This window comes from Astatotilapia calliptera, chromosome 11 (genome assembly GCF_964374335.1).
Source record: "Astatotilapia calliptera chromosome 11, fAstCal68.1, whole genome shotgun sequence".
Lineage (NCBI taxonomy): Eukaryota > Metazoa > Chordata > Actinopteri > Cichliformes > Cichlidae > Astatotilapia > Astatotilapia calliptera.
Window position 1 is genome coordinate 38,903,450 of NC_137432.1, and position 10,984 is coordinate 38,914,433.

General features: G+C 45.7%; 1 protein-coding gene and 1 long non-coding RNA gene across 4 annotated transcripts; one reads left to right on the plus strand and one right to left on the minus strand.

The window, feature by feature from the left end:
* Nucleotides 1–707: 707 nt before the first annotated feature.
* Nucleotides 708–1,187, minus strand: LOC113032571 (uncharacterized). The gene is made up of 2 exons (XR_003273899.2): nt 1,025–1,187; nt 708–910 (listed from the first exon to the last, which is right to left on the minus strand). It is a non-coding gene; the product is annotated as an uncharacterized LOC113032571 (long non-coding RNA).
* prune (prune exopolyphosphatase) lies at nt 843–8,278 on the plus strand. Of its 3 annotated transcripts, none has more exons than XM_080308196.1 (9): nt 843–983; nt 2,460–2,567; nt 3,245–3,447; nt 3,521–3,705; nt 6,815–6,973; nt 7,199–7,290; nt 7,423–7,581; nt 7,653–7,743; nt 7,894–8,278. In XM_080308196.1, exons 2-9 carry the CDS (start codon nt 2,529–2,531, stop codon nt 8,121–8,123), a joined length of 1,158 nt encoding a protein of 385 aa, XP_080164322.1. In that variant the 5' UTR covers nt 843–983; nt 2,460–2,528; the 3' UTR covers nt 8,124–8,278. The 3 variants fall into 3 exon arrangements, with proteins under 3 accessions (XP_080164322.1, XP_026041346.1, XP_080164323.1); XM_026185561.2 differs by lacking the exon at nt 843–983 and adding an exon at nt 1,483–1,645; XM_080308197.1 differs by lacking the exon at nt 843–983 and adding an exon at nt 1,691–1,844.
* The last annotated feature ends 2,706 nt before the right edge of the window (nt 8,279–10,984 follow it).

Sequence of the window (10,984 nt, forward strand, 5' to 3'; positions counted from 1 at the left end):
TCAAAAAAGCTATTCAGTTTTATTTATATAGCGCCAAACGACAACAACAGTAATATTTTTTTAAAAATGAGGGGCGGAGTCTGAATTTATTTTATTAGTGTCATAGTCCGTTTAGGAGTTCAGAGGTCAGTTCACGTTTCCATTGCATCGCCTCCAGATTTGATATAGAAACACTCGATTTTAACAGTATTATTTTACACCTCAGGCTTACATTTAAAGACCGTGACTCTACTGTGAGTCATATTAAAGCACTAACACCAACATATTTAACGCTTTTGCTGTGCAGCAGTGGCTCACAGTTAAGTTTGACAGCCCGGCTTTGAAGGCTGCAGTGAGAAAAATGAAACGTGAGTCCGGCTGTTTCCGGGATGCTGGCGCCGTTTCACCGCGTCTTTGAGTCGTTTGTCCGGTCAGGATACAAACACAGCAGCCTGAGGCAGCACGAGATGATATTTCCCAGCTTTAATCAGGTCATTGAAGGGCTCATAACCTTTCGACATTCCGACCGTCACGCGCCCATGTTTACAGAAGGGTCATGCGCGTGCGTGAGGCTGCCGTAGGTGTCTGCAGAGCTGCCTGTTTCAAACAGGAAGTTTGTTTCCGGTTGTCTCGTGTTTTTGTTTTAGTTTTAGTTTTGTTAATAAACATTTAGTGACCATGAAAAACCAACAACTAAACAAACAAATAGATAAACAAGAACACATGACTGGATTGTCACAGCTGTTTACCTAAATAACACAATCGATGACTTTTATGGGGACGTTTGTTTCATGAAGCGTCTGTAGGACAATGCAGAACCACAAACAGCAGACACCTCTGTGACAGTGCCTCGCAGGAACCACCAAGCGCCCGCTCTGCACATCAGAGTGGCAGCCGGCTGAGGCTCCAGCAGGAGAGTGCGTCATCATTACTGGAGGCATGGAGTGGTGGAAGAAACAGGAAGCAGAATAATTAGAAGACAGAATAAAGTGGACGTCATACAGGTTTGAAATAATCTGGGTTTCTAACACGTTTCTGTGGAGACCTCGCATTTCGGGTTCACTCTTTCACTTCCTGTCTGAACCGTCATGCTGCGATAAAGACACAGATGAAGGACGGCAGCCGATGATGCATTGGTTTCATCACTGTAGGTGGAAATACAGGCCCGCTTCAGGGCCGCGGGCCGTAGATTTCCCAGCACAGGGACCAACGAGCTTCAGCGCACGCTCTGCCCCACGCCTCCACAGTTTGAACCTTCATCACGATTACTGTGAAATTCTAGCTTCATACATCAAATACGTCACAAACACCTGCTGCAAGTGAGGGTCACTGAGACTGTTACCATGGTTACTGACACAGGTTTACCTGCTTTTTGGTCACACCTAGAAAAAGGCCTATTACAAGGCAAAAGTAAAAAAAAAAAAGGCACGTAATCATCAGTAAGAAACTGGTCACGTGGTCCCTGCAAACGGGACGCGAAGTTTTAGTGTTTTGGTTCAAAGGCGATCCGTACACGGGTCCTGACAAGCCACGCCCACCGCACGTTTCTGTCTCGCGTACATTTATCAGGTGAAAGCGAGTCACAGACAGCTGACCGTTTGTTAGCAGCTAACAGCTAACGGAGCAGATGGAGGCGTTTCTGACGAGCTGCCAGCGGGCCGTGAAGGTAACACACACACACACACACACACACACACACGCGGGTTAGCCTGTTAGCTCGCGCTGCTGCAGAATGACTGGCACTGTTTACATCATGTGACAAGGTCCGAGCACTACGATAGTTTGCACGAGTCTGTGGAGCTGCACACGTCAACGACCGGAAACGCAGCTGTGGGTGTGAGTGAGACAGTCAGCCGTGAGGTCAGGTGAGACACACCTGTCAGGATCACCACTGCTGCAGTTCTTCTGGTGTCCAGCAGAGGCAGCAGTAAGGAGGGGCATGTTTCTATAACTCGCCTGTTCTGTCCAAATTGAATGCAGTTTTATTAATACACTGATGTACTGTAAGCTAGACGCTACAATAATACAAAGAAAATGGAGAAAACCCCAACAATCATGTGACCCTCTGAGCAAGTGCTTTGGTGACAGTGGAGAGGAAAAACGCCCCTTTAACAGGAAGAAACCTACAGCAGACCCAGGCACGGGGAGGGGCGGGGCATTTCAACACATTACTGCAGTTTAACAGTAAATGTTTTTACTACAGCAGAAACAAGAAGCCTCTCCATGTTAAATCCAGCATTAACCCAAGCACAGATGACCTGCAGTCTCAGAGCAGACGTTACGAGACTGTGGACGTTAAATATGTCTGCATTTAGGGATAGTAGTCCCAGGTGGTTTCAAAGGATTTTTGGTGGTTTCAGGTTATACCAGATGCTTCCAGGGGATTCTGGTGGTGCCGGGTTTTATCAGGTGGTGCCAGGTGGTGCCAGGTGGTGCCGGGTTGTATCAGTATGTTAGGAGCTCTGTTCTTTGTTCCCCAGTTGAGCTCGGACCAGGTCGGCCCTGGGTTCCATGTTGTCCTGGGAAATGAAGCTTGCGACATTGACTCCATGGTATCTGCCCTGGCCTATGCCTACTTCCTGTCTAAGGTAAGCCACAGTCCAATCAGCTGCCAGTACAGGTAATGAACTGGTTACACGAATCTCCAAAAGTTGATTCTGTTCATCTGGACGTAGCTTTTTGTGGGAGAAACGTTTCGTCACTCATCCAGGTGACGTCTTCAGTCTCAGCTGACTGCAGGTTTCAATCTTATAAACAGGACATTTACATAATGACTGAAACAGCCCACTGAGGGAACAATGGACTGGGAGGTCAGTTCCTTAATCTTAATTATGCAAATTCTCATGACCATTGGCCATTCTCAAAGACCATCTCTGAATGGAGGAGGGGCCTAAGGGTATATCTTTTGCCATCTTACAATGCTGTGATTGCAGCCATTCCCCAACTCTATGTGAATGGTACTCATGGTCTTTGATCAATGGTCATGAGAATTTGCATAATTAAGATTAAGGAACTGACCTCCCAGTCCATTGTTCCTCAGTGGGCTGTTTCAGTCATTATGTAAATGTCCTGTTTATAAGATTGAAACCTGCAGTCAGCTGAGACTGAAGACGTCACCTGGATGAGTGACGAAACGTTTCTCCCACAAAACGCTACGTCCAGATGAACAGAATCAACTTTTGGAGATTTACTTACCTGAATGATTGAGATGCATCAAGACGTTTTAACCCACTTTGGTTACCTGAAGTCTCTCTCTCCCTGTCAGACTGCACCCGGCGAGATGCTCGTTCTGCCGCTGCTGAACATCCGTCAATCGGAGCTGCGGCTGCGCTCGGACAGCGTCTTCCTGCTGCGCCAAGCCGCTCTGTCTCTGGACCTCCTCGTCTTCAGGGACCAGCTGGACCTGCGAGCACTGCAGCGGGCCGGCCGCCTGCGGCTCACGTTGGTCGACCACAACGTGCTGCCCAGGTAACACCTCACAGATGACCTTGCACACCTGAGTGGTGATCACACCTGTCTTAACATCCTGTCTCTGCTGCAGTTCAGACAGCGACCTAGAGGAGGCGGTTGCAGAGGTGATCGACCACCACCATCTAGAGAGGGAACCCTCCCCCACCTGTCCTGTTACTGCGGAAACAGTGGGATCCTGCGCTACCTTGGTGACAGAGCGCATCATTCAAAGAGCTCCAGAGATCCTGGACCTGCAGCTTGCTCACCTGCTTTACGGTACACACCTGGTGTTACTGAGCGTTCGAAGGTTATCGAATACATGAATGGTTTATTTGAAGAGTTTCAGTCAGGTTTCAGAGCTCATCACAGCACAGAAACAGCTTTAGTGAAGGTTACAAATGATCTTCTTATGGCCTCTGACAGTGGACTCATCTCTGTGCTTGTCCTGCTAGACCTCAGTGCAGCGTTCGATACTGTCGACCATAATATCCTATTAGAGCGATTAGAACATGCTGTAGGTTAGGGCTGCCACGATTAGTCGACTAGTCACGATTACGTCGACTATCAAAATCGTCGACGACTGATTTATTAGTCGAGGCGTCGTTGGAAGCTTTGTAAGATCCCCAAAGACGCAGGAATAAGTAGCAGGATTTAAGAGTGTAATAACGGACTGAAACAGAAGAGGGCAGCACTGCATGTACAAGGATGCCAGCTGCCGTTAAACCCCGAAGAAGAAGAAGCTGTGTCCCAGAATTCATAGCGCGGCCCAGCGCAGTTGTCAACAATGGCGGCAGCTAGTTAGTTTTAATGTTACTCTTATTATTCTTTCTGGGTCACAAAATAAACGTTTAACATATTTTCAGGTGAGAATGTAGCTGTGTAAACCTCAAATATCGGCTCAGTTTATCAGGACACCACATATTTTCAAAAGCGCTCCGACGTTTTCAGAGACGTCTGTTACCCACTAGCTCGATAGCTAGCCGGGGGCTAGGCTCACTAGAGCCGTGAGAACACCGGACTCCCGGCAAATCGTTTTCAAACCCACCACTGTCTTTCGCTACTCAGGTTAAATATATATAAGTCACTTAGATAACTTAAAAATGTTATTGTTTGGCTTTTTTAGTATTTTATTTATTAGTATTAGTATTTTTATTTAGATAGCAAGGAGTTTATTAAACTTCACTGAAACAATCTGCAAATTTCATTAAAATTTAATAAACTATCATCTTGTCTTTATTTTTAGTTAGCACATACCTGAAACACTTAAAGCTGTAAGCTAATGATAGTTATAAAAGAGCAGATGCTCCTGGTGCAATAAGCTGTAGTTTTACGGCCAATGGATGATGATCTGATTAGTCGACTATCAAAATAATCGTTTGTGGCAGCCCTACTGTAGGTATTACAGGTACTGCACTGCAGTGGTTTGTATCATATCTATCTAATAGACTCCAGTTTGTGCATGTAAATGGAGAGTCCTCTTCACACACTGAGGTTAATTATGGAGTTCCACAGGGTTCAGTGCTAGGACCAATTCTGTTTACATTATACATGCTTCCCTTAGGCAGCATCATTAGAAGACATAGCATACATTTACACTGCTATGCAGATGACACCCAGCTCTATCTGTCCATGAAGCCAGATAACACACACCAATTAGTTAAACTGCAGGAATGTCTTAAAGACATAAAGACCTGGATGGCCGCTAACTTTCTGCTTCTTAATTCAGATCAAACTGAGGTTATTGTACTCGGCCCTGAAAATCTTAGAAATATGGTATCTAAGCAGATTCTTACCCTGGATGGCATTACCTTGGCCTCCAGTAACACTGTGAGGAACCTTGGAGTCATTTTTGACCAGGACATGTCCTTCAACGCACATATTAAACAAATATGTAAGACTGCGTTCTTCCATTTGTGCAACATCTCTAAAGTTAGAAATATCCTGTCTCAGAGTGACGCTGAAAAACTAGTTCATGCATTTATTACTTCCAGGCTGGACGACTGTAATTCATTATTATCAGGAAGTCCTAAAAACTCCCTGAAAAGCCTTCAGCTAATCCAAAATGCTGCAGCAAGAGTCCTGACAGGGACTAGAAAGAGAGAGCAGATTTCTCCTGTTTTGGCTTCCTGTTAAATCCAGAATTCAAAATCCTGCTGCTCACATACAATAGGGATGGGTACCGGTGTCCGGTGCCATCATTTCTGACATAAACGGTAGTAACCAGACCGAAAAGCAGCGCACATTTCGGTGCTTTATTTCGGTGCTTTTTTTTCCTGAGCTGTGACACACTTCTAGCCAATCATTTTACGTTTCCCAGGATAGTAGGCGGGGCCAGGTACGTACGTTCTGTTAGAGCAGAGCTACAGATTAAAAATGTCCAAGGCGAAGCGGTCAAAAGTCTGGCTGTACTTCACAGCAAAATATGCAAACTCAGCAGCAACAAGTGCTTTAAGCTGATACTGTGATACTGTCAAAGGAGGTAACACCTCAAATCTGATGAAACAGCTGGCGACGCATAGCGTTTTTTTTTTTTAAAAGCCGAGAAATGCGCCGTATTTGATAGCTTGCTGCGAGACCTCACACTGTGCACGTTGGGTGTGGTGCCAGTTATCGGACCCGGAGCAACATCCCCCAAAAACCCGAAGAATAGAGTCCTGGCCCCTAGCCCTGCCAGTGTAGCAGAAATGATGAGGATGATGATGCAGCAGCAGCCGTTCTTCTCTGCGTGAGTAGCTTCATGTTGTTCGTGTGTAATTTACGTTGAGTAGGCTAACCACGTTATTACATTAATGCATGTAAGGTGAACTAGCAAACATCATCATAGCTACATGCGGCTGTCCTCTTGTTTGATGGCAGATGCTCCCTTCACCCTGGACAAAAAGGCTAAAATGACCAAAGAAAAAGTGGGAAACAGCCGAACAAGAGAGGTTTTTGGACAAAGTTTGTGTTCTCCATTCTTTAAGCACCGGTTCGAGCACCGTTTAAGCACCGGCACCGTTTCAAAAGTACCGATTTGGCACCGGTATCGGATAAAACCTAAACGATACCCATCCCTAGTCTTAAATAATCAGGCCCCATCTGATCTTAATGACCTTGTAGTACCATATCACCCTATTAGAGCACTTCGCTCTCGCTCTGCAGGCCTACTTGTTGTTCCTAGAGTATTTAAAAGTAGAATGGGAGGCAGAGCTTCCTTCTGCTGGAGGTTTCTTCCTGTTAAAAGGGAGTTTTTCCTTCCAACTGTCGCCAAAGTGCTTGCCTGTTGAGTTTTCTCTTTATGTATTATTGTCGGGTCTACCTGTATAAATAAACCTGAATTGAGTAAATCTTGTGTGTCTGAAGTGTGCCGTTGACTGATTGGTGGGTTGTCTGTGTTGGTCTGCAGCTGCCATCGTGGTGGACTGCGTGGACATGTCACCTGCTGCAGGTAAAGTCACTCCCAAAGACAGTCAGTATGCTGCAGCGCTGGAGAACCTATTCCCTGCTCTGCCACCGAGGGGCGCTCTCTTCCAGGAGTTGCACAGAGCCAAGTTGGATGTCTCAGGTCAGTTTCTGAGAAGTCAGTCATAACTGAGAACACAGGTGGAACAAAGTCTGGACTCACCTGTGTTTGTTACTCTTCAGGTGTGGATACACTGCAGATTTGTACTTTTTCCTTTATAGTTTTTATTAAAGAATTCAATGGAGCATTGTTTTAGTATTGCAGTTTTACTGTACTTGGTGTAATATTTTTTTTATTGGAGTATTTGACGCAGTACTTTGTTTGCAGGTCTGAACACAGAGGAGATGTTGTTGAAGGACATGAAAGCTGTTTCAGGAAGTTTGAATCTCTCCGTTTCTGTTCTCTACATCTCACTGCAGGTCAGTACTGCACACTGTACTACAGTCATACTAATAAGCTGCAGTGACACCAGTCTGCCACCAGGTGGCATCAGAGCTGCAGAACACCTGACGAGACATGCTGCTGAGTATGGGTGTGTGTGTATGTGTCAGGAGTTCCTGCAGAGGGAGGACTTGGAGGCGGAGCTTTCAGGTTTCTGTCAGAAGTACGGATATGATTTGCTGCTGCTGATGACAATCTTCTTCACTGAGAGCAAAGAGCCAATCAGAGAACTTGCTGTGTTCAGCCACAGCACCACCTGCAGGGAACAGGTACACTCTCCTCCCCCTTCTTTAGTCTGCTGTTCCTTCTGCGTGACGGCTCAGGTGTCCTCCCTCCTCAGGTGAGCCAGTACCTGGAACAAGCCCAAAGCCCCGCCCTCAACCTGAGTCCACTCAGCAGCCCCCACTCTCACATCTCAGCCTATCATCAAGGTAACACTCCTGTAATCAGACACATCTTGCAGGTGTGCACAGGTGATGCTTGATGTTCTGCTGCCTCGTTAGCTATGCTCTGTAGGGTGTGTCTCTGGGGGGGGGGGTGGCCTCAGGACTGATGGTGACTTCATCACCCTATGTCTCCAGGAAACTCACTGGCGTCTCGGAAGAAGCTCCTCCCCATCATGAAAGACTTCCTGACGACGTGGGATGGGTATGGTTTCCCGGGAGACAGGAAGGACGAGCTGTCTCAGGTCCCGCCCACACCGATGAACAGCCTGGTGGAGGGCTCCCCTCTGGACAACGGTCTGCCTCGCATCACCTCCCAAGCCCTGGAGGAGAAGTTCAGCCAGATGGTCAACAGGACTGACCTCTGACCTGTCAGAGGAAGACAGCGATGAAGCACCAACGTTTTATGGGTTGTTGTTTTTTTTTGTTGTTGTTGTTTTTAGTTTTTTTTTTAGCAGGTGTTGTTGAACACGAGCATGAATCCGTGTTCCTGTTTCTCTAATAAAATCCAAAATGATCAAAAGAATCCGAGTCTGGAAACCCGCCGACAGCAGGCATGAAGGTCCGCCCCCGCTGCACGCCTCGTGCTCAGAAAAAACTGCAGGGGCGCAGCTGTGACTGAGGCCTCCAGCCAGCAGGTGGTGCTGTTGGATCGGTCTGACACAATAAAGTTCTCTGCAGTCCTCCGTGGATGAAAGCACACTGTGCAAAAGTCATGAGCCACCCTCATTTCTTTATATTCTCTATGAGTATGTTTATTAAAACATACAAAACACATGTGATGGTTCAGAATTCAAACGTTTATCAAAGATCTGTAACATCATAGACTGAGCTGCAGCCGTGACGGAGCCTCCGTCTCACAGGGGGCTGCTGACGCTGTGTTGGAGCTCCTCGCACACGCTGACCATGATGTGGCTCCATCGCTCTATCAGTCCCGTTCCTCTGACCTTCATCAGCGTTTCCTCCTGTGAGGCTGAGCAGCAGACGATCGGCTGATTGTCTCTCTGGTCTGCTGCAGAGTTTTCAGGCCTCACACTTGTGCCGTTTCAGCTCTTTGGGAATCGCCTCTTTGGTGCAAACTTAAAGTTTTATGTCAGACTGTTATCTGTGCCATTTCTCACAGACTCAAATCAAATCACTTTTATTGTCACATCACATGTGCAGGTACACTGGTACAGCACATGTGAGTGAAATTCTTGCGTGCGAGCTTCACAAGCAACAGAGATGTGCAAAAATACAATAACGTACAACAAGCAAAATATAAGAATGGCTAAATCTGAGACTAATAAATATATGTACAATATATAATAGTATATGCATTACTGGATGTGTATACTAAATATGTTTTTCTACGTGTGTGTGTGTGTGTGTGTGTGTGTGTGCATATTTTACAAATTAAATGGAGTAAACAATAAAATAAAATATATAAAAAAATATACAGACTTTGCTGCTAACAGCGTGTGCAGACACAACACTGGCTCGTACCTGAGCTTGTGATCACATGTTGCATCCAGGTGAGGTGTGCCGTCATAGCGGACCTTCATGCTTGTTTGAATCTGTTTGTTTTTTTGGGGGTTTTCTGAAGATGTGAATTTCTGACAGATTTGGCACTGTTGGGCCTCCGTAGACTGTTGGTTTTGGGTGTTTTATTAAAGAGAAAAAGAACTGCAGCCAACTGTCAGGAAACCAGCTGTGAATAAATCATGTTTCACAATAATTGCACTGAGAAGGGAAAGACTTTTATTGTGAAACAGAGGGAAGAAGCTTGCAGCAACAGGAAGTTTGCAGAAGAAAGGGTTTTGGTTTTTTTATTTACAATGTTTCATCATGAGTCATCAGGATAAAGTTTGGGGTACAACTCTGTAAACATCTGGAACATCTGCTCAGACTTGTGGTTTCCCCTCTGAAACACTCGCCTTCCTTCTGACCTTCCCCCGTTGGACTCGATGTATTTATTGTAGTGAGTAGGGATGGGTATCGTTTAGGTTTTATCCGATACTGGTGCCAAATCGGTACTTTTGAAACGGTGCCGGTGCTTAAACGGTGCTCGAACCGGTGCTTAATGAATGGAGAACACAAACTTTGTCCAAAAACCTCTCATGTTCAGCTGTTTTTTTTGTAAAAAGATAACAATGTTAGCCTTTTCTGCAGCTATGGGGCATATATGGTATCACTCTTGGCTGGAAGCAGTGCTTAAACAATGAAAAAAAAACACAAACTTTGTCCAAAAGCCTCTCATGTTCAGCTGTTTCCCACTTTTTCTTTGGTCATTTTAGCCTTTTTGTCCAGGGTGAAGGGAGTATCTGCCATCAAACAAGAAGACAGCCGCATGTAGCTATGATGATGTTTGCTAGTTCACCTTACATGCATTAATGTAATAACGTGGTTAGCCTACTCAACGTAAATTACACTCGAACAACATGAAGCTACTCACGCAGAGAAGAACGGCTGCTGCTGCATCCTCATCATTTCTGCTACACTGGCAGGGCTAGGGGCCAGGACTCTCCTCTTCGGGTTTTTGGGGGATGTTGCTCCGGGTCCGATAACTGGCAACCCACCCAACGTGCACAGTGTGAGGTCTCGCAGCAAGCTATCAAATACCGCGCATTTCTCGGCTTTTAAAAAAACGCTATGTGTCGCCAGCTGTTTAATCGGATTCTTGGTGTTACCTCCTTTGACAGTATCACAGTATCAGCTTAAAGCACTTGTTGCTGCTGAGTTTGCATCTTTTGCTGTGAAGTACAGCCAGACTTTGACCGCTTCGCCTTGGACATTTTTAATCTGTAGCTCTGCTCTAACAGAACGTACGTACCTGGCCCCGCCTACTATCCTGGGAAACGTAAAATGATTGGCTAGAAGTGTGTCACAGCTCAGGAAAAAAAAGCACCGAAATAAAGCACCGAAATGTGCGCTGCTTTTCGGTCTGGTTACTACCGTTTATGTCAGAACACCGGTACCCATCCCTAGTAGTGAGTCGATTTATTAACTTGGGTGTTTGAAGTGGAAATGTTATTTCTAATTATGGTTGTAAAATTTTCTCCTTTATCTCTGGATTTCTTGTGTTGATTCCTAAATATATGTCATTCATGCCTCCTGACTTCCAAAATAAAAGTCTTTTTAAAGCATTTAACTGAATTTAAGCTGCTCTCACAGGCACTAGGACCCTGCGGACACTCTGCACTTCCTCCTGCTTTAAATAGCTTCAGCATCTGATTGGTGGATTTTTAAT

What these genes read in the sequence shown, in the direction of transcription:
- prune (XM_026185561.2), top strand. Translation starts at nt 1,607, where the DNA reads ATGGAGGCGTTTCTGACGAGCTGCCAGCGGGCCGTGAAG. An exon ending in GCTGCCAGCGGGCCGTGAAG is followed by an intron (nt 1,646 to 2,459) that starts GTAACACACACA and finishes TTTGTTCCCCAG; the next exon opens with TTGAGCTCGGACCAGGTCGG. An exon ending in GCTTGCTCACCTGCTTTACG is followed by an intron (nt 3,706 to 6,814) that starts GTACACACCTGG and finishes GTTGGTCTGCAG; the next exon opens with CTGCCATCGTGGTGGACTGC.